Source organism: Chlamydotis macqueenii, chromosome 3 (assembly GCF_036417535.1).
Source record: "Chlamydotis macqueenii isolate bChlMac1 chromosome 3, bChlMac1.mat, whole genome shotgun sequence".
NCBI lineage: Eukaryota > Metazoa > Chordata > Aves > Otidiformes > Otididae > Chlamydotis > Chlamydotis macqueenii.
The window spans coordinates 5831585-5854698 of record NC_141558.1 but is presented as its reverse complement, the minus strand read 5'-3'; the positions used below and the strand labels follow the sequence as shown (position 1 = coordinate 5854698).

The following is a 23114-nucleotide window of genomic DNA, read 5'->3' as shown; positions in this document are numbered from 1 at the left end:
CTTCAGACACACAGCTACAGCCCTAATGAACCACACAGTTCCTCCACGCCTGCGCGTTTAGGGCTGAAAGGGTCTCCGTGCCTTTTATCCCTCTCCAAGCAGGAATTCAGCCTACTGTCTGGACGTATATAAACTCGCCAGGGACAGGTTTAAGGCCTCCTTCAGTCCCAGCCTATCAAGTAAAAAAATTCTGTTTATGAAATTGGGTGATGATGCCATTCAGATCACAGATATCCACATGAAATGGGTAGAATATTATTGATAACAAAGATACTAAAGGGATTTTCCATATACCTTTGAAATAAGAATTTGGCCTTTCGATGCTATCATTCTATTTATATGCCAAACCAGTACATGACTAAACCTTAACCAGACAAAATATACTGTTTGTAAGACCCTCTAAAATAACGTCTGCATGATTTTCTGCACTAAATATATCTCAATTGGGTAAAGCAGCCACAAAAAAAATGCATTCCTTCATATCTAAGAGCTACGTTTCTACCTCACCTGTGAGCACTTCTAAATTACGACCTCTCAGCCAGCCTAAGCTGAACAGGTAAGTACCTAATTTGAAAGGGAAACTGGTTTTATTCCCTAACTGGTATTCTACCAAAGTGAAGCATTAATGAAGTCATACTGATGGGGTCCCCTTGCACTCAGTAAAAAATACATCACTTCATCGCGGGGAGCCGCACGGCCCTGACAGCGCACTCAGGTTCCTGAGCTTTCAAGAGATGATTTACATATTACGGGATTAAGAACAAAATAAATTTTTAAGGTCCCCTGTTTCAGGGATGCTTATGCTTTCCACAGATATTTCACAGATACCCCTCCTCAGCTGCGAAATCCTTTAATGCACTTTTTATCACCTTTCTTTATTGCCTTTAGTCATTTCAACTATCCACTTTTCGAGGCTATAGACTAATTGCAGTTCCCTTTTATTAAATTCCCCAGCCACGCAGTCATCTGGCACTATTGCTTCAGTGTGTCTAAACTGTGCATTCTTTGTTTTTCACACATGTGAGCCGAGCTGACACAGAGGAGGGCAAGATGGACATAAGCTGAAGCACAAGGCAAACCCCAGAAATTCACTTGAAAGGAGACCCAGCAGCTTGTGTGCGCGTTGCAGATTTTTTCAGTTAGATGCTAACGTGATTAAAGTATCAGGACACAACAAAATTAAGGTTATGATCCTTTGCTTATTGAAGACATGAATTCTTTCTTCTCTGGGCTGTGGATCAGGCTTGTAAAAGTGAGCTACTGCCTCAAAACCACACACAAACAACTTCTGCATTCACAGAAAGCGCCCCGTTTACTTATTCCGATGAATCCAGAAAAGGCGTTTAAGAGAAATTATACAAGCAAAAACATGACGCTTCTGTCAGGCAAGCAACATTAAGATGTATAAAAATCAAGTTTCTCCATTGAGCCATGGGAAGCAAGAAAAAACGTGGGAGAGGAGGTGAAGTGGTAAGTTGATGATTCAGACTTCACAATCAAATTTAGAGATACAGAGATCAAAGCACGAGCTGTTTAGAAAGATGTAAATCTCAAGTCAGGAACAGGTGTGGATTGGTTTCTTGCCACCGAAAAATGATTTCTTTATTACTTTATTTTTCGTGTTCTACTTCAAGACCTGTGTTTACCGATATTTGTCTGTGTAAGGAGCTTTCTCACTTCTGTTTGCAACTACTGCTTTCCTCTCCTGCTATTTTAAGCAGGGTTCTAAAAATCTATCATTAATGATAACTCTTTCTCCTTCTCTCCCTCTCTCTCTCTCTCTCTCTCCCCCCTCTCTGTTCTAAGTCTGGAAGACAAGTCTGGACCAATTTCTCCATCCTGCCTCTGGCAGCAGAATGCAGCATTTCAGATCCTCCACCGAGTCCCGGCTGCTTCAAAGGGAAAGCCCTACTTTCTTCCGTTAAGATCATAAGAAATATAGGGGGAGGGGGTCAGCTCTGTTTGGACATAATTACACTTCATCAAAAGAAGCTTTCTTCATCTTCCATGCGTGAAAAGTCTGCAAGCAGTTAAGTCTGTCTTTTTTCTTCCCTTTTTTTTTTTTTTTAAATATAAAAATTGCTATTTGGGAAAGTAGCCAAAACTCAGAAAGCCAATATAGTAAAACAGTGCACACCCTTTGTTTTTCTTTGAAGTCTCTTAAATAAATATGTCAAGGGTTTGAGAAGTACACTATCGCTTTTCCATAGATTCTACCCAGATTGATCTGAGTAGTCTATTCCAAGTCTGTGAGATACAAGTATAAATTAAACTACTGGAACCAAAATTTAGGAGGTTTGTGTTTGTATGTCTGTAGCCATATCTACCGAGGCTTTAGGCCCTCTATTTCATTTCCTATGCTTTAATAAAAAGTATATATCATAGGTTTCAAATGAAATTCTCGGATCAGAGGTAGTACATCACACTTCAGTTCTTTTTCAGCACTACCGAAAGGCTGATACACTACTGAACTTTTACTGTAAGGCAGCAGTAGTGATGGAGCCGGAGAACTTTCAAACCTAATCCATCAGCAGAATAACAAAGCAGACTGGTTTTTTGAAAGAAAGCAAGACAAATGGAAGAGAAAAGTAACACCTTATCCAAAAGGGCAATGAACTCCATACCACATTACTTTTGCGATAGTTATTTTGTATTTCAAGTTAGTCTTTATTATTGATACTTTTTGAGTTGCAAAATGACAGAGAATCGTTGGCCAGGTCACTAAAATAAAAAACAGCCACTGTAAGCCACGCTTATGGAATTACTTTCACAAAGCATTTGCAAAAGCGATTTAGACTATCTAGCCCTTTTGTCAGATGTTTAATTTTTTTTTTTTTTGACAAATACACTTTTCCTCCCTTAGGATGAATTACAAGTGCTTTCCAAAGAATATTACTGTAAAATTAGCTTTATTGTTAATTTCCCAGCACAATTGTTTGGTTCCTATCATTTTGTTTTGCCCCGCGCAGGGCTAGTTTAAATAAAATGAATAATTACTTCAAATACATAAAGGAAAAAATATGTGGGTTGAATCAATGACTGATAAAACAAACCCCTCTGAAGATTCCTCCAGCAAAAACCTGAAGTGCCAGCTTCCTTCAAGCTATCCTTTCAATCGTTACCTGAAATTTGAAAGCACCTACAAGACTCTTAAAAAGGAATTCTTGCAAACTTGCAGTGATTACAAAGGCTTTCTATGAGTGCAGTGCAGTTTCCAGATTATAGGAAGCTCCTAAACAGCTGGAAGACAATGACAGAACTCTACATCTTAAAAAAAAAAAAAGAAGAAGAAGCAAGCTACCCTGTAATTTAATGTAAAGGTTAAAATTCAGTTCAAGCCCGAGCTTACCACCAATTCATAAAAAAAAAAACTCAAGCAGTATTTTTGCAGGTCATAGGCAGTTCGATTGTAAAGGGCAGGGAAGTCACTAGAAAGCTTTCCACCAATAGCTGTAAGCCTGTAAAGATGTAAGCCCTTAAAGAATATGACCTATAGCACATGTGATATGCAAAATCCCCTTATTATAGGTCTTCACAACAACTTCAGAAGCAGCTCTCCTGCTAAAGGGAATCCTCCATCTCTCACTGCCGTGGCCTGAGATACACTCTCTGACTCCACATAACCCAGGTCACAAATGCCCCCATTTCCTTCTACCTTTGCTGTGTGATTAAAATAGAGAAGTAGGTTCTGTGAATCATTTTTCAAAGCCTGTGTCTCATAAAAATGTACAGAGGCGTGAGGAGTCAGAAAGACTCTGCAGGAAAGAGTAACTCAACTTGGCTTGCACAAATGCTGAAGTTTGCAACTAAAACATGAACTCATCTCTCCAAACAAAAGGCTGACAACAGTTCATTTACAGACTGATCAGTATTTTGTTCCGAAGACAGTCTGACACCTATAAATTGTTTTTACTTCACTATGGACACATAAAATGCAGTGGCCTACCTCTTCCACTTCTGCCCACAAATCGTAAGTCATTGAATCTGGCCACCTGGTTCTTCATCACGGCAGAAGCGTTCCGTAGCTCCGCAGAGTAGTTCTCATCGTTTCCAGCCATGACGGTGACCACGGTCCCATCGGGCACTTCTCCTAAGGCCACCACCTGTTAAAATGGGAAGAGAATGACAACTCGTGAAGCAGCCCTCGGCAAACGCGTGTCTCCAGCCCAGCTTTGCAGGCCGCTGCGCTCATCACGAAGCTCCGCGGCAGCTTCTCCAGCCCGCTGTGGTGAGGAGTCATGTATTAGCTGAAGACAGAACAAAGTGCCACATCAAACAAAGAAACATCTTGTATTGCCTCCCTTTCTCATAGCCTAATAGGGAGTTCTTCTTTGTTACATTTCTTCAGAAACATTCGACATCCTGATGTAGAGTGTTTAATGCTTCCTGGAGGCCAACTTTGTTCTTAGCAACCAGTGAGCAGCAAGAAAACATGAGGCATGGCTCGTATCCATAAATTATACGTGGGAGAGCATTTGAAATGGAAAGTTAGAGATTACTATTAGCAGCCTCATCACCCAGATTCAGTTCTACTTCTCTGCTGGTTGCACCTACCACCCTAACCTCGGAGCTCCGCAGACTTAGAGTTAGAGAGAAAGCCCCACCATACCCATCACAGAAGTGGCACTGGGGACATCGGCAGACAAAACTCTCCACCCAACACGCTGCCGATATGGAGCACTTTATGGCTGGAATTCAAACTTTTCAGATGCAATATAAAACAAAGGCTGTATTTCCTTGCAGGCATGCAGATTTTTGTAGCGCTCCCAAGAGTTGCATGTGGTTAGAGCTGATACCTCCCTCAAATTCCAGGATGGGTGAAGAGAAGATATCAAAGTATTTCTCCTTACATTTCAGCTAGCTGATAGGCTCACTTTCACGCTTCAGTGGTTGTGAAGTGCTCCAGCATCCGACTAGATAAATGCCACAGAGCAGACAGCTACTGTCTTCGAATTTGAAAGCACCAGGGACACCTGCAGTGTTACTGCACTGTGACTTTTCAAAGTAAAAACAAAGCTACACAGGAATACTAAGTTACTTGGAAGAAAATATACACATTTCTTCACATGGGGCAAGAAAGTCCGCACCAGTATCAAGAAAGCAATCTCCTTTTGCCCAGTCAGCTAATACTGATGCTGGAAATAAATACCTAACAAAAAGAGATTTGGAAATATTGGATGGCTGAGCTCGAACTTGAAAAATAAAAAAAAAATATCATGAGACACAAAATCTGTCCCCTTGCAATTTCTACCAGTTTACATGGTCTGATATGACTTTTTATATTATTCAGAGTAATTTATTCTGTCTCCTGAAATATACATTACATTTTCTCATAAGCCCTGCTTGAAATATCTTTCCCATAAATGATCCTGGCTAATAACTGCAGGTTGCACTGTAATATTAATTAAGTAGAAAAGAATGAGGAGTTCTGAATATATACGGAGGCCATGATATGGCCCAGTGCACTGTATAACATTTCTCTAAATAAAAAAAAAACTAATGACAAAGGTATACAAAATCTGAAAATATTTAAAATAGAATATATTACTGAAAATTATAGTTTGTCTGATTTAAAAGAAATATTGAAGAGAAAGAAGCAAGCAAAGTTGAAACGCTGTATGAAAAGGATCTACCCTGGTGCTTTTCTGTTTTTCCATAAAAGACCAGGTAATCCCCCCCAAAACCGAAAACTGAGTTTTGCCACAAACTGCTGTGAGGTCTCAGTTTAGCAAGCAAAGATTTTACTTTAAAGTGATATGAATGTCCCTGAACATAAAAACACAGGAACCATGGTTGTGGATAAGATCTGAGGTCCCAGCAGCTCACTGCCTTGGGTCTGCCAGCAACCGGGTCTGACGGCTTCAAAGCGAGGTGTAAGGAATAATAAATAATCATCAAATAACAAAGAATAATCTGCTGAACAGATTATAGGGCTGACTCTAATCCTTAATAAATGGATATTGGCTTAAACTCTAAAGCATGGGGCTTGAGACTACTTATAAAACACTCCCTTCCCAGTTTGCGATAGACCGCGTTATCTCTGGACAGTCTTGCCGTGCACGTTAGCATCCAGGGGAGTTGCAACCTACGCTTTTTCCTATCTCGTGAACAAAAAAAAAAAAAAAAAAAAAAATCACGTTAACTCCAGAAATGCAAAGAAGCCGAGAACACAGGAGGAAGTGCGAGCCTGCCAGGGGCCTCGGAAGAGGGACTGAAGCGACCGCAGCCCCAGCTCACCTCCTTCTCTCTAGGTAAGCAGAGCATGGAGCAGGCAGTGGCATCGCATCTCCCTCTCAACCCGCTCTCCTCGACATGGGTACGGCTTGCAACACCTCGGCCGGAGGGAGCAAAACCCTCTTCAAAGGCCTCCCGTCGCTTTTCAGAGGTTCCCTCCCTACCCTTTCCTCTGGACGATGTCAGTTCAATTTGTCAGCTCAGACATCAGCCTAAAGCGGCACGTGCCGCTGCCGGAGTCACCGGGCCGATCGCGCCTAATCGAGAACGGCATCGTTACCGAAACGCACCGGCTTCGTGACGCAGTACGATGCGGTATCACCATTCATCTCCTTAGGAGAAGACCAAAGGGAAAGCCAAACTGAAATCAGAGGTGAAAATAAAAACTTTGGCTAATAAAGAAAGCCCTATTACATGGGAAGCTCCTTTTCTATGCAACAAGAGCAAAACTCTTGTTCTTTTCAACATTTCACACTTTTTTGCCATGAAATACCAGAAAACTACTGCACACGTACATAATAGCGCTGGTTACAAAAAACTTTGCAAAACAATTTTGCAACCTGGAGAAATACACATCATTTTGAGAATTTTAAAAAGTAACTTTACATACTGAAAGGCTGTCAGCATAAAGCTTGATTTGGTAATTTTATGCCATGTTATGCCATCCAAAATTATTTAAATATTCTTAGAAGTGTGTGCTCTGAAATGAATAAGGACTGTGTAAAAAATTAAAGATGAAAAGTAGCCACAGTGCACATACCCTACCTATTCTTCAAATACAAATATCTCTACTATATCAAAATCTTTATTTTCTGTATTAAACTACGTACACATTTTGGGGATTAACGGTAGATTTTGCTTTTGTTTTTTTTTTTTTTTAATGAAAGCTCAGAAAGGTACATGAAGTCAGATGAAGCCACAAAATAAAACCAAACCAATTCTTACAAGTTGAAAATAACTATGTATTTTTTGCATAACACAATTCTCGTCTGGTTAGGCGACCTGTTTGCCCAGTTTCGGTCCAGTGGGATTTGAACTGGCCAGAGTACGTACCCTAGAGACGGAAGTTTTGCACACAGCAAAACTACTATACAACAGCAGGTACCGAGACTTTCTGCAGAGTAAAATGCTTGTTTCAAGAAAATGTCAGTGTACATGCTAAACAGCTCCTCTCAAGCTTTGATAGCTACCACTTCAATGTTTTTTCTTACAAAACACTGAATTCAACCAGCCTCTGAGTGTAAAATCTTCCGTACTGAGAACGCCTTTGCCAGGGATTGCCAAAAGAGCATCTGATACTATTAAAAATATTTTAATGTTCTGTAACTTAAAACAGAATAACTGATTTGCACTACTTTTTGTTTCAGAATATACATCTGGGCTGACAATTTATACAGCAGGTTTCAGCTTGAAGCTATTTAAAACAGCTGAGTTATAAACTCTCAAAACTGGGGTTTGGAGTGGAAATGCTGACAGACCCTTCACTACTGTGGGGCTACTGAGGAGAGGTTTTAGACTTCACGGCCCTTTTTTCTCCCTTGCCTTTAGGTCCACTAAGGTGCTTTGCCACCAGCAGCATCATACAGAAGCCACTTCTAACATCTAACAGGGCAATTTGGGTCTTTCTGACTTTCAATAAAATCTCCCGGGCAGAGACATAAGCAGAGGGCCAAATTCTGATGACTGCTGGCTATTAAGATTAAGATGTGAATATCATTTGGACCTGGGTGCACAATATCTATTTCTTTTATGATGGAATATCAGTAGATAGTTAGAGCTACAATAATATGTACACATCTAATTCTCTTCCCCACAAAACCAGCTTGCATTAACAATCTTATTAGCGAGCACATTCAGCACAGACTCCCTCCCCAGTGCGTGTAAATATTAATAGTTAAAATTCAAATCAAATACTAAGCCAACATTATTTAAAAAAAAAACATAATCAAACCCAGCACTGTTTATAACATACTTCCTCTCCTGCATATGATTTATATCTGGTTTTTTATATTGAAACAGTGCTATACCCAGAGTACTTTTTAACTAGAGATCTCTGCGAGAGAATTATGACACACTTAACACACCACTCAAAACTTTATCATCAACATAATATTTATTGCCAATAAAACTTCAAAAAGTGTGTTGTCTGTGAGCTATTTTACTTTCAAGTTACTGTTTAGCTGAGATTTCTATAGCCCAAATCCGTCTTTTTTTTCCTTCTCGGAGATAATTGCCATTCTGTTATATCACAGGCGAGTGTTTCACCGTATGATGCACGCAGCTTCTTTGGTCTATGAGTACGGGGCAGCCGCACGCAAGTTACATTTGAAAAATAATTTTTTTTTTTTTTAAATAGTCAAAGTTATTTAAACTGAGTTTCAAATTCGTTTACCGGTAAATAAGGGCGTATACATCTCTGGCATATTTAAAGAAGTATGCATCACATAGTGCATGTGAAAACACAGATGCACCCACAGCGGAAGGGTGCAAGGGGCAGTACGTACTCCTGATCATCAGTAAATTGGTCAGATCTATACCTTCCTGTCAGCAATCAAATACAGGGCCCAAATATAAGGCATGTACAAATATATATATATATATGAACACAAAAAGACTGGGAAATGCTCTAATCCTTCTTCTAGCCTTTCAGCACAGGTAGGTATTCTGATTTTAATAATATTCTGAATACTTTAATATTTAGTTTAGATCTTTCCCTTATTCTAATGAACTGTGACCGCATCCTTTGAGTTGCTGTAAGGCAGGAGAAGGCTCAGATGTTTCAAACTGCAACGTGCGTACGATAATGTCAGAGCTCTCGCTTCCCTTCTATAGAGAGTAACTATAATGCCAACTTAATCTAACGCTCAATTAAATTATAATCACAATGGTCCAAAAGCTCCTCCTCCTTCCCCCCAGGCCCCTGTGGGTCAGAACCGCTGTGGTCCACACCTAGAGAGCCTCTGAGCCCTATGCCGAGTCCCGGACACAAGAAGACATCCCATTTTCCTCCTATTTCTCCTTAGTCTGACCGCCGCAACCCACACAAGCAGGCCCCGTGCAAAGGGTCCCTCTGCGACTCCAGGCCGCTTCCTCCACGCAAGAGCGCTTCAGTCAACGCTAATCCGCACCCCTATTACACTTCCCAAGCAAAGCTTCATCTTTTATCACCAGTTGCTTTAACGCCAGCTCATTTCACTGCTTCCACTAACTTTTCCCAGATAAAACAGTCGTGATAACGCAGCTAGCGATCAGGAAACACAAGAACAAGGCGACGTTCTGAAAACGCATTTCCAAACTCTTCTACCTTTTGAGCGATTTCCAGGTGCGGGAGGGACGAGACCCTCACAAGGTCACCCCGCCCCAATTCCGACCCCGCGCCCCGCTCGGGCAGGTGCTCAGGGACACCCGAGCCATCGCCCTCTCCCCACCAAAGGCCATGAGAGAGAAAACTCCAGGGTTTTAAATATTGCGAGGAGAGGAAAAGGGCTTTGCTTTAAAGCATGCAATTATTGCTGCTATTATGACAGGTAAAAAAAAATCTTTTCCTCTCATTAGCATGCCATGGGGATGTAGACAGAAAATTAAGAGCAGCATCCCCGGTGCAGATCGGGTGTACTTATTATCGAAGGGTGCGAGCCCTGCTAAGGAGAAGTCTCTGGCCGGACACTTCCTTGCTTGTCCACCAGGAGAAGTGAAGGGGCCCTGTGCCCCCCACTAGAGCCCCGTCACCCCCTTCCCAGTCCCATTCCAGCCGGGGTTGCCTCTGGGGTAGGGGGGCAAAGCATCCCCCTCCTCTGCCGTCCCAGCACCCCCAGCCTGACCCTCGGACCCCAGTGCCCCCAGCATGCTTCAAAGTCACCCCAAATCCCCCCAGTCCCAACTTCGGGAGCAGGGAGGGAGGCAGGGGGACCTGCAAGTGTGCTTCTCATTGAGGGCGGGGGGGCACCCACTTTGCGCCCCCACAATGAGCTCTGACCGACGGCTCCCTACCTCGGGGAGGGAAAGTAGATTTTTTTTTTTAAAAAAAAAAAAAGAGGAAAGCCCAAGAGAAGGGTCTGGCGGCGGAGGGGGCTCTGACAGTGCTGTCCGGGGCGGGGGGGGGGCGGGCACAGGGTGCCCAGGAGCTGCAGGGGGGCCATGCCCCGCGGGGATGGAGATAACGGGACGGCAGCTGCGCGGGCGGGCAGGAGAGGGCACGGGGGTGCGGGGTGAGAGGGGACACTGGAGCCACTGGGAGCGTGGGGGGGGCAGAGCAGGCATTGGGGGGAGCACAAGACACTTTGCAGGACGGGGGGGGGTATGGGAGGCACTGAGGGGGGTGCAGGGGAGGCACTGGAGTCGCGGGGGGGCGCGGACGCTTCGCAGGACAGAGGGGGACACAGGAGGCATTGCGGGACGGAGGGGCACAGGAGGCACTGAGAGACGGGGACGGGATACAGAAGCCACTGCAAGACTTAGAGGGGGGGCACAGGAGGCATTGCACGACCTGGCGGGGCGGGGTGGGGTGGGACAGAAGCCCCTGCAGGCAGGAGGGGCACAGGAGGCATTGCAGGCTGGGGGGGGGGGGGGGGGGGGGGTGTGAGGCAGAGAAGCCCCTCCAGGACATAGGGGACACAGGAGGCACTGCAGGACGCGGGAAGCAATGACACATTGCAGGATTGGGGGGCACAGGAGGCACTGCAGGCCTGGGGGCACAGAAGCCCCTCCAGGACACAGGGGCACAGGAAGCACTGCAGGACGGGGGGAGCAATGAGACCTTGCAGGATTTGGAGGCGGGGGGGCCATCGGAGGCATTGCAGGACGGGGGACACAGAAGCCACTGCAGGCCGGGGGTAGGGGGGTGTGGGGGGGGGGGCAGAGAAGCCCCGGCTGTGCGGGGGTGCAGAGGCGGCTCTGCGGGAGAAACCCCTGCGCGAGGCGGGGGGAGGCAGCCCCGGGTGCGGGAAGAAGAAGGAGGAGGGGGGGGGGTGGTAGCGGCGGTGTGTGGTGGTGAGGCGGGGGGGGGGGGAATGTCTCACCTTGAATGCCACCGGGAGGGTCTTGTTGCAGCGCCAGTGCGAGGGCAGGACGGAGCAGAGGAAGTTGGGGCTGTCGGTGCGGACCAGCTCGGCGGGGTGGTCGGCGATGATCTCCACCATGGTGCGGTTGTCGTGGGGGCGCAGCCTGGGCACGGCGGCCGCCGCCGCCTCCTGCTGCTGCTGTTGCTGCTGCTGCTGCTGGGCGACTACGACCGGGCTGACTTCGCTCATTTTGCCGGGCTGGAGGCTGCTGGAGGGGGGGCTGAACCTCCGGCTGGTGCTGGGATCTACGGGAATACGCATCACAACAGCCACAAAGTTAGGCGAATTGGGGGGCGGGCGGGTTGGGGGGGGGGGGGGTTAGGGGGATCGCTGGAGGAGGCGTGTAGTGAGGGGTGGGGGTGGTAAAAAAAAAAAAATATGGCGAAAAAAGGGGTGAATGAAAAAGTGGAGGGGTGAGGCTAAGGGGCAAAACAGCAAATCGAGCAAAAAGGAAAAAAAAAACCAAACAAGCAAAACAGGAGCGGATTAAACGCCCGAGCAAAAAAAAAAAAAAGAAAACAACAACAACTCAGTCTGGTTTTGTTTGGGCTTTTTTTTGGTTTGTTTTTTTTTTTTTTTTCTGAAAGGAAGATGGACGGGGCGGGGGGCGATGCCGGTCCAGCAGCCTGGAGCAGCGAGGAGCCCGAGTCCGGCTGTGGGGTGCGGGGCTGCCCCTCTTAGCAAAGCCCGGCTGGAAACTGCATGGTCCCGGCTCCTGCCCAGCTGCGAAACGCTGCGCTTCTCCTCCTCCTTCCTTCCTTCCTTCTTGCACAGTCTCTCTGCTCTTTTCCCTCCTTCTAGCCACCGCTTTCTTCCCTCGAGTTGCTTGAATTTCTTTCCTTTCCCTTCCCGTCCTCTTTCTTTTTTTTTTTTTCTTTTTTTCTTTTTCTTTTTCCTTTTCCCCTCCTTTTCGGATTTTCAAAAGGTTGTTTCGGGAGAAGTCAAATTGGCTGCTGCTTCGGCTTCCTGGGCTGCTGCGGCCGCCGAGAGAGGAGCGTAACTCTCAGAGCCGGAGAAGGGGGTGTTCAGGGGAATGTCCCGGGTTCCTCCGAAGAAATCTTTCTCCTCCGGACGGAAAGAAAAAAAAAAAAAAAAAAAAGGAGAAAAGGAGCAAACAAAAAGTCTCGCTGGGACAGAGGCGCTGGGCTCCCCCCCGCTTATTGCCTTTGGCTTCAGGAAGCGGGAGCTCGGGAAGGGGCTTGGGAAAAGCGGCTCCAAAAAAAAAAAAAAAAAAAAAAAAAAAAAGAAGAAGAAGAAGAAGAAAAAAGCGCTCCCGAAGCGATTTCTGAGTGGCAAGAAAGTTACAGGGGTTGTTGGGGTGAGGAGGAAAGTCACAGGACTAATAATTAAAAGAGAGACTTCAGCCGGTTCCTTTGGGAGGCTCAGGGCTTCAGAGAAGTTGAACTTTCGGATTGCCAGGGGAAAAAAACCGGGGAGCATAGGTTGAAAAAAAAAAAAAAAACCACCACCCCCCCAAAACACCCCTCGTTAGGCTGATTTCTAAAATATGAGCGAGGAAATTCTGGGAAAAGGCAGCTTTGCAGTCCGGTCCTTTTAATTAAGTCCCTGCTGGATCCGAGTCCGTTGAGTTGAATAGGCTAAAAATTTTTTTTTTTTTCCGCCCTTGATGAACAACAGCAGCAAAAAAAAAAAATCATTAAAATGTCGGTTTGTTTGAGTTAGTTTTCTTTCTGAAAAATTGGGTTTAAAAAGAAAAAAAAAAAAGGCGACAAAAACCAACAAACTTCTTTTGGGTCCCAAGAAGTTGAGGTCGGGGAAGATGAAGGAGCCGAGGAAAAAAAAAAAAAAACCCAACCCACGCCACAGTTTTTTTGTCCTGAATGTGGTTTTTGGAGGCTGGGATTTCTAATGATTAGGTTTTTGTGGTTTATATATACAGGACTCGCTGGCGAAGGCGATCATTATGCTGATGAGAGTCAGCAGCACGTGGTGCTCCAGTCCTCAGACTTGTGCAGCCTTCAAAATAAATAAAACAATGTGCATCCCCCGCGGGAGGGGAAACTTCGCTTGAAGTCGCTCTCACCCACGGGGAGGGGGACGGGGACGGGGAAGGGGGGGAGCAGGAGACGGGCTCCGATCTCCGCTTCTCTCCGGGTGTTTTGCCATTAACACTTTTGGGCTCGTTTGTTAAAAAAAAAAAAAAAAAAAGAAAAAAAAAAAGAAAAAGAGAAAAAAAAAAGGAGGTCTGAAAAATTTTGTTTGCCAAAAAAAAAGAAAAATAATAGTAAGAATAATCTGGTGCCAAAGGGTTTTGGGTTTTTTTTTTTTTTTTGCTAAGTCTCCGGTAGTCTAAAGCCTAAACCATTTCCTTGAATGAATGAAAGCTATAAAACCCCCCTCAGACTATTAAGGTAAAGGGAGTCTGGTTTGTTTTCTCCCTTAAAAAAAAAAAAAAAGAAAAAAAAAAAAAAAGGGCTGATCTTATTAAAAACAATTTACATACCCAATAGTAAAAAAGTGGAAACCCCTCCCAGTGCAGATAACGACCTATCACAACCCTGCCTCTAATTTCTAAGGCTTTCCTTCCACTCGCTCCTGCCACCTTCTTGTAAAACCGTCGGGGCTGCTCCTTGCTCGCCGCCTGTGTGTGACTCGGGGCGGTGTCTGTCTGTCTGTCTCTGTTTTTTTTTTTTTGGGGGGGGGTTGCGTCCTTTCCACGCCGCCTTCGCAACCCCTCAGTCCGGCACTCAGCCCCGGTTTCTCCCGCCTGCCCCTCCGCGAACAGCACGGACACGAGTGGGGGTGGGGGGAGGTGGGTGAAAAGCCGCCCACGGGGCTGTTTCCGCGCTCCGCGGAGCCTCCGCGCACCCCCGCAACCCAAAATTCTCCCCATAAGAGCGAAGCTGCCGGCTGCGCACGGGGAAAGGTGGGCGCAAAGGCAGCGGCCGGGCCGCAGCGCTGCTCCTGCCCTTCCCGAGCCGAACGCAGCGGAACGAGGAAAGATCTGCCGTTCGGTCACAGGGGAGAGCTCGCGCTCCGCGCACCGCGCCCGCCGCCTCCGCCTCCGCGCCGCGCCGCTCCGCGCCCGCCCGGCCCCCGGCTCTGCCGTAATTCCTCCACTCCTCGGGCTTTCCCACGGGTGAAACGGGGAGAAACAGCCCCTGACCCACTGCCTCGTAGGAATCCACGTCCTTTTCCCTTATTTCTTTTTTTTTTCCCCCCCTTTTTTTTTTTCCTTTTTTTCCGCCCCTCCCCCCCCCTTCTTTTTTCCCTTTTTTTCCCCTCCTTTTTTTTTTTTTTTTCTCCTAGTCCAGTGTTGGAGGGACTGTGGAAGTTTGCTATCGCGTTGTGAAAATGCAACCACTGTGGATAACACCACAAACCCCTGCTGAGCTCGCCCCGCTCCTCCGACAACCATAGGGGATCTGCTTTTCCCCAAAACTGGCCACAGGCATTTCCAAAGGAGATTTACTCCTTGCCTATAAGGACTAGTATATTCAGAAACTCTGGTTTGCTATAGCTGCAATACAGAAACTATATATTTTTTTTTTCATAATTATTTTGGTAAAATGTTTATGACCATAGATTCTTCAGGCTTTTTCCCCCCTTTAGCTGGAGGGGAAACACATTCCATCAGAGCCACTCCAAAAGTGCTAGAAAGAAGGCAAGAAGTTGTCTTATATCCAAATACTATATAAGCCTGACAATCATGATTTATTTCATTTCAAACAAGAAGATACATTTCCACTTTCAATTAGTCACACTAAAATTTTTACAGTCTCCTCTCTTCCTACTAAAATAAAATAAAAAGTTAATTAGGATAAACGAAAATAAGTTATTGGAAGCTACCAGTTTAAGGTCACTTAAAATAGTCCATGGTTATTTATAATGTCGAAATAAAATTTTCCACTGAACGCCCTAACAAAGTTTCAGGTATCTGGCACAGCTGATTTTCAGTCTCCGTGCAAAAATATCTTTCTGCTGAACAGTTACACATTTAACAGGAACTTACTACAGCCTGGAACAGATCACAACTCAGAGCACTAGAATTTTATTTAAATGGTTACGGATAAATTAATAAAAGTACCGGTAATGTTTATGGACCTGCATAAAAGCTGGATGGGAATTTTCCGAAATAGTAATTTCTGTTATTACGTGTATATATATATATATATATATAAAATCTGGAACGTTGGCTTGGATTTGGCTGAAATGGAGAGCAACCCTGCTGCTCGGCTTTCCTCGGGTTTTATTTCAGAACTTCTCGGAATTTTAGCACTGGTTGCAAAATGGGTCATATTTTAAGATGTTAGAGAATTGTAGGAGGTCAGTGAAAAAATGTGCTTGCATGGCAAATTGTATCTTAACAAACACCTTTGGATCCACTTTATAAAATAGGATTTTCACTAGAACAGCTACGTTTGCTGCAATTCTGATTAGCTTTTAGCTTTTTCACTTTTAACTAAGTTATGAATACGGCCATAATTATATCACTTTTGGACAAAAAGGTAATGTTTAAAGAGCACTGAATTTGTTTACTGTTACATTTATAAAACATGGGCCCAGCACGCCCCTGGTGCAAGCATCGTAAGCTCAAGATGAAAAATAATTGTCAAATTTGAAAGATCCTAACCTGGATGATGTTCCCTAAATAAACGGTTTCCATGCCAGTTTGTTGGGCTGGAACGTGCTGTAAATATGATGAATACAGAATTTATTTTGAGCTTCTCCAAATATGTAAATAGCCTTTGTGAAACGGGAATAAATGAATGGGTTTGCCGGGTTTGTTATTGTATTGGATATTTCTAGTCAGAGCGACTAGAGCAATGTCAGCAATTATTACCATAGTTAAGATCTTGCCAATATTCTGTTCCAACATCTACCTTCCCAGAGTTTTCGTGAAACTGTGCATCAAGCCAAAATGTAAGAATTTAAGTAGGCTTAACACTAGAGAAGGTTTTGCCCAAATCTCCATTCATTTCAGTAGGGGCAAGATAAGCTCCAGCGTCTTTTGGCAGCGCTTTACTTTCACTTTGGTTGTAAATGGACTGTTTGCCCAGCTATTCTTTGCTTTTTCTTAAGTATGACAAATAGTAACTCTAGATTTGCACGTTATTTGCTCTGTTAAGTAGGCATGGGGTAATGAGTTCTGTAGCTACAGCTTTCATAGTCAGGCTACGGTTTGTTTAACTGCTGTGTCCCTGCCCCATTGATTTACGGCCCAGATAAAAGAAGATTCTTTGTGTCCCGAAATCAGTCAAAAGCATTTAATATTTCAGTACCTCACACTGTTTTTTAGCATTTACAGTCCCTGATACAAACAGAAGGATAGAAGTTTGAAAAACAGGCTAGAAAATGATTGCAGAAAAAAAAAAATCAATCCTGAGAATATTACTTTTCCCCCCAGTATTTTCAGTAGGACGTGAGGGCTGACAGCTGAGACTCCTGCCTTCTGTCTCAGGATTTGATGCTGACTTGCTCTGTGACCTCGGACAAGCCTTTTGGCAGGTTTTCCTTCGGTATAAAATGGGGCACTAACTATTACCATATACCTTTTGAGATAGAAAAATATGTGTTAGGTTCTCAGAAGTCCAAAGATTAGCGGGGCTCTGCATCTGTAGAGCATACCAGTAATACCAGGAAAAAAAAAAAATCTAAAAGCCAGTAAGAAACCTGCCGTCTCACTACTGAAAAATTGTCAGCTTTTCCATGGCACGCAGTGAAACGCACGTTATGCAAACAACAAAGTAAATAGTTACTGCTTCTGATTTTTTTTTTTTTTTCCCCCCGAATGATGTATTTTCTGCTTCTGGACTGCAAGCCTAGGTCTCGGTCCTGCCATAGGGTTCTCCCATTTCCCTCCCTGTCTGCAACCTCTTATGCCCCATTGAAATTGCATGTATTTCAGTGAGGTTTCAAGCAGTAAATGGCCATGTCATCATTGGGAAGGAAAGAAATGTGGGCCTACTTGTCATCTTATAACAGCATTTGAAAGAGAAAGTATGGCCTGTGTTTTCTGGCAGTAAAAACCTGAATGCGTAGTAGGATTAGAAAAATGTTTGGCCTGTCTTTTTCAGGTAAATGATTCTTTTTTTTCTTTTTCTGCTTGCAACATGCAAACTGAAAATTAACTGTAGAAAGTTGTCAGGGCCCTTGCAGTTAGAGACAAACTGTTTTTTTCATGGCAAGACTGACTTTGTCCCTTTCCATTAATCCTCCTCCCAACTTCTGTGTAACAAATTTCAGAATGAGGGAAAAGTTGTGGTTTTTTTCCTTGAATGAATTCAGATAAAATCAGCACGTTGTTTTAAAGCTATAAAGGCTAAAAAATGAGAACTTTTTTATTTTGCCTTCTTTTTTTTTTTCTTCTTTCAGCATATATAAAAGCAGCATGAGCCAGAAACTTCACGGTTATTTTTTCTCTTGACCTCAATGAAAACTGGTTCCCTTCACTAACTGTGGGGAAAGTGGGTGGTATAACTGTTTGTAATTAAAAAGGGTTTATACATTTGGAACCTTGCAGAGTCCCTAAATTTTGCATGCTGGTTTTTAAGAGACTAATGAAGTGCACTCTGGCCAGATACAAGCTCCATAAAGCTCACACAGAAGATCCTACAGGATGTAAGTCAGTCTCGAGTGGGAGAGGTTGTTTTTAACGCTCCCACCCACAAGCCCACCACCAGATCCTTGCTTTTACTCTCTTGGTGTCCCAGTGGTGAGGATTCCCATGGTAAATCTGTTCTTAATAGCACGAATGGGAGAAAAAAAAATTCAGGCAGATTCTTTGTTAATAACATGAGTCTTGAAGCTGAAGCAATAGAAAATCAGCAAACAGTGCAAGACTTGTTCTAAAAAGGATTAAACCGTACAACATTGAAAGAGGTGGTGCAGTCTACAGGAGTGAAATAGAAGAAAAAAGCACACGGTAACAGCAAATGTAACCATAATGGACATAGCAAAGGAATCTTTGAGGAACTATAGAAATTAATCTGATTTTGCCCTTTCTTTCCTGAAAATTCACTCAAATGATGAACTAAGCAGAGCCAGGCGACAGCAGAGGATCAAGAACATAATCATATTTACAGCGAGACATAATGTAATCCTGAAAATGCTGAGCAGCCTGGTCATATTTTAGCATAATACCTGTGTGCCCCACATCAGGTGGGGTCTTAAGACCTTGGGTGCGTGGGGCGTAGCAGAGGATCAATCCCTGAGCCGACCATGGTGAAACTGGCAGCCGTGTCACAGGAGACAATGACATCGGTCCAGAAAGAAGCCATAAGAGCAGATGACAAAACATTAGACATCACAGGAATGATTCTCTCCAGTAATAAAAGACAAAGATCTGGCAGAAAAAATATTATCCGTGAAGCTGCCAGCAGTATCTGCAGTTAAGCTTGGCTACCACTTTCCTGTATAAGACCTTGTTTTCACTCACCTAACGTTGCCAATTTTGAACTGTTCAGGATGAGCTTTTCAATCCTGAGTCTGCCTCAAGCTGAGTTTTTTGGAAACTTCCAGCAGAAATACTTCTGCTGCTTCTAAGGGCGGCATTAAGAGAAAACACATTGTTTCACAACAGTTTAAAATTTCTTAGAATCATCCCAATATCTATTTCAGAGCCGGGACGGGAAATTTTACTGAGTAGGAGAGGAATAAGGAGGAAAAATCAGATAAGTTCCTTTTGTTGCCCTTGACCAAAAGGATCCACCCGAACTTGGCTGAGGTTGCTGAAAATTGTTGAGGTTTTTCTTGCGCATGCTCAGTACAGATGGGAGTAGCTGGCAGCTAAATTTTGCAAAGCCTCCATAGCAGCACTGGGCTTGCTGGACTGGATTGGATCTGTAGCCAGTCTAGCCTGACAGTAGGCTGCACTAGATGTTTTAGAGGAAAGGATAAGAAACTCTAGAGTCAGCAGATAGATATGGGATCTATTCCTCCTTTAAGGTCTCATCCTATTTAATAGTAGCTTATAAAATATGATCAGAATGACTGTCAGCAGTTCAGTTTTAAATTGTGTCTTTTAGAAGTCTATAATTCAACCATAAAAATTCCTTCCAGGCTGAAATCTGGCTTATACTCTCAGTTCAGAAGTCAAAATTCTCTACGGATTTTTTTTTAGTCTGTTTCGAAGTGATAGAAAAGAAAAAAGAGTCATGTACAAATTCTGGACGTTTCTTTCATAACACACTTCATAATTCAGTTAGGATAAGTACGCTAAGTTTTAAACTACTACTTTCAAATGCTGGTCAGGCCCTAGAAGGAACGCGAGTAATTAAAATCTTCACCATTAACACCAGACATTTGAATGTGAATAAGATTCTCTGACCTCGGGATATTATGAGTATTATGATAGTAGGAGCTTATGTGATGTAATATCAAAACCTGTTATTCTAGTTTATCTTATAAATATTTAGATAATTTATTAAATGCATACATATTGAAAAACAAGGGAGAAATCCTTCTGTCCTTTCATGGCAAAACTCACCACGCAGTCAGTCACTCAAATGTTTTCCTCATTTAAGCCTAAGAAGAAAGACGTAAGCTGGAAGTATCCAGGAGGAACAAGTAAGAGGTCCTCAGAGGGGGCCAAGGAGATGCAAACCCTTTCTTGGGAGACCACAGCAGCTCTCATTACTACCAAGCTTCCTTTTGTAGTTGAGAGGATAGAGCAGCTCTTCCCATCCTTGGAACGCTTTCAAACATACTGTGCTTGGTGCTCTGAAGTTAGAGTGATTTTTGAGCAGATAAAAGCCTGTTACATGAAAAGGCAGATCCCACTCTCTTTCTTTCTTTTTTTTTTTTTTTCCCCCTTGGTAAGAAAAAAAAAAAGCCTTATTCTGCCTGCAGCTCCAGTGATTTCAATGGGAGCCTTCATGGAATAAGGTGCCACTTCACGTAAGAGAAGCAGAGGCAAGCCTTTAGGTAACTTGCTACTTCGGGTTACTCTCCTTATCCTTCCACATTTCCACATCTAGATGCCCATCTTGCTGAAGAACATGTAAAGTCTTTCAGCTCTTCATTTCCACTTCATTTTAAAGACCTAGAATATTCCATCTTTTTAGGAATCTTCCACTGTTTTTGACAATTGAAGAACATGGACTGAGGGAATCAGAGGAAAGCTCTATTTACTAAACACCATGTGTAGATTACCACTGATAGTTTTTCTAAGGAAATTTATGACCTGTGTGAAGTAAATAAACTCCCTTTTTGGTAAAGAATCTGCAAGCCAATCATTCATGCTTGCTTAGAGACCTTACTGTTCGTGTTGCTTTTATGTGGAAGGCTACAGTAAAGCGTGATGTTATGTCTAAAATAGACAGTTGGCAGCTTTGGGAAGAAAAAAAAAAAGCTATTTCTGACATTCCTTATCATGAGATTCTTGCTAGATTACGGCACATTCACTCTGATTCAGGAAAGAAAGAAAAGATAATGAAAGGACAATTATAATTCTTGTAACTAATACGTTATCTTCGTGCACACAGTTGCACGCCTACCTACATTTACTGGCAGGTTACGGCATTTTACACATCTGAAATAAACAGAGAGCTCTCAGTATGTTCTAAATGTTTAGTAAGTCTGAAAGCTGTTTGCTCTGTATCTCAGAGCAAATGAGAATGGGACAGGCAATTTCCTTCTCCTGGCTGCCCACCCTGTACTCCTATCGTTACGCTCCTTCCCTGCTCGCCTTTCTCTCCCCATTTTTTGCTCCGGATCCAATAGAGACATAACTGTTTAAGGAATCATTAAAATTAAGCAAGAAGAAGGAACTTTATTAAGTGTTTGTATACTGTGTTTACATAAATACTGAAGTATTTCTTAAGCACGAGTAACTTGGTGGCTTCCAGTGGTACCCATCCTGATTTACAGTGGTGGGACAGAGGAGAACTGGGCTGTTATTGTCTAGTAAGTCTACCAAATTTAATAGATGCACGCAATATGTGTGCTTATTTTCTTTAGACTATCGTATGTGAAATTATCACTACAACCTTTCATAAATACCATTCTACTTATGAGAATATTCTGAATTTAAAACAAATAAGTGACTTTCTGAGTAATGATCACATGTCCTCAACTCACCCCACTGTACTTCAGCACATACACTATGTAACGTCACTGGGACTTTGCCTTCTCTAGACAAATGATCTGGTTTTGATGAGAGGTGTCAAGAATAGTTTTCCACCCTCGGATCCACTCAAGTAGTCGTAGAAATGGTTGCCTCACTGGTGTGGACATGCTCAGGTAAGTTCATTGCTTGCCGTAGCAAATCATGCCTTGTTGAGGGCTCATAGGACAACTTGCCTGGATAAGGCAAACAGGATTTGCCTCGGAGTGTGCAGAAGAATTTGTTACAATGGGTGTTGAACTCGACTGACTTTGTCCACGCTGTACGAGCAGTTGTTTTCAACACTACCCCAAGATGTGCAGAGAGTGGGTGGGCATTTTGACAACAGTTGTCAAAAACACGTCGTCTGTCTGGGGTAGGTGCATACCTACTGAAATTATCGACGCTATAAAAGGCACCATTTGGTAAACCTCGGATAGTACAAACTCTGCAGTGTCAGCATAGACTGTGACTTTCTGTGCCAATGTACACTTGCGGGATGTCAGATGATGAACAGAGTTTTTAATATTGTCACTTATCATCTACATAAATATGGTATGCAAGGCCACTAGCCAATTGTCTAAACTTGATGATTTTTAATATGATGCAGTCTAATTAAAAGAAAAGTTGTCTTTGATGGAACAGTTAGTAGAGGAAAATACCCATTCTACAAGCAAGTGATCAATACTCTCATCACATGAAGCCGATGACATAATGCATAATGCTGAATCTTGCAGCCCCTTCATATGCTATGAGCCCTTCTGTGCTCTTACATGAAAAAGCATAAGAAACTATTTTGCCAAGCCACACTGGACCTCTACTGATATCTCTGCTTCTTAGATGTTCATTAATCATTGAGTAGAATGAAACATAGAATCATAGAATGATTAGGGTTGGAAGGGACCTTCAAAGGTCATCTAGTCCGACCCCCCTGCAAGGAGCAGGGACATCCCCAACCAGATCAGGTTGCTCAGAGCCCTGTCCAACCTGGCCTGGAATGTTTCCAGGAATGAGGCATCCACCACGTCTCTGGGCAACCCATGCCAGTGTTCTGCCACCCTCATTATAAAAAATTTCTTCCTAATATCTAATCTAAATCTACCCCCCTCTATTTTAAAACCATTACCTCTTGTCCTATTGCAACAGGCGCTACTAAACAGCCTTTCCCCATCTTTCTTGTAGGCCCCCTTGAGGTACTGGAAGGCTGCTATAAGGTCTCCCTGGAGCCTCCTCTTCTCCAGGCTGAAGAGCCCCAACTCTCTCAGCCTGAGTAGCTCCATGGAAGCATCATGAAATAAGTGGATTGTAATAGAAGTTTTATTTTCCTGTGGCATTTATTTTTGCAATTGCGCAAAGAACAAGCTAGTATATGAGGAAGGAAACTGAAGCAGAAGTTATTTTCAAACTGCTAAAAGAAGATGCTATTTTGTATGGAAGAACTTCTAGTTGACCTTTGCAATGAATGTCATAAAATATTATTTTGGCCACAGATGGAACAACATTTTTAGAAGGATTAATGTTTAATCTGTCTGTCTGTCTATCCATTTATCTGTGTGGGATTTTATAAAAAGACTGAAGGAAGCTAGCAGCTCACTCTCACTTAGAATTGCATCTGTAAAACTTTAAAACTGCGCAAGATATTTCTCTACTGTGCTGGATGCCATTAGCATTAGCATATTACCACAGAAAAAGAATCTAAAGGAGACAGTGAACTTTGTAAGAAATCTTCCAAAAGCCTTCCATCCCTCAAAAAC

The 23114-nt window shown here is 43.3% G+C and overlaps 1 protein-coding gene across 5 annotated transcripts in view; it reads right to left on the bottom strand.

Moving 5' to 3' along the window:
• The window catches only part of RUNX2 (RUNX family transcription factor 2), a 224149-nt gene that overhangs the window by 150157 nt on the left and 50878 nt on the right, over window positions 1-23114 (bottom strand). For 3 of the 5 annotated variants that reach the window (XM_086743493.1, XM_086743494.1, XM_086743496.1), the window contains exons 2-3: window positions 11253-11539; window positions 3947-4103 (exon numbers count right to left, since the gene is read on the bottom strand). In XM_086743493.1, the coding sequence (XP_086599619.1) occupies window positions 3947-4103; window positions 11253-11539 (444 nt within the window). Of the gene's footprint in view, window positions 1-3946; window positions 4104-11252; window positions 11556-23114 lie in introns of those variants that run through there. The other 2 variants (XM_086743495.1, XM_086743497.1) reach the window with 1 other exon arrangement.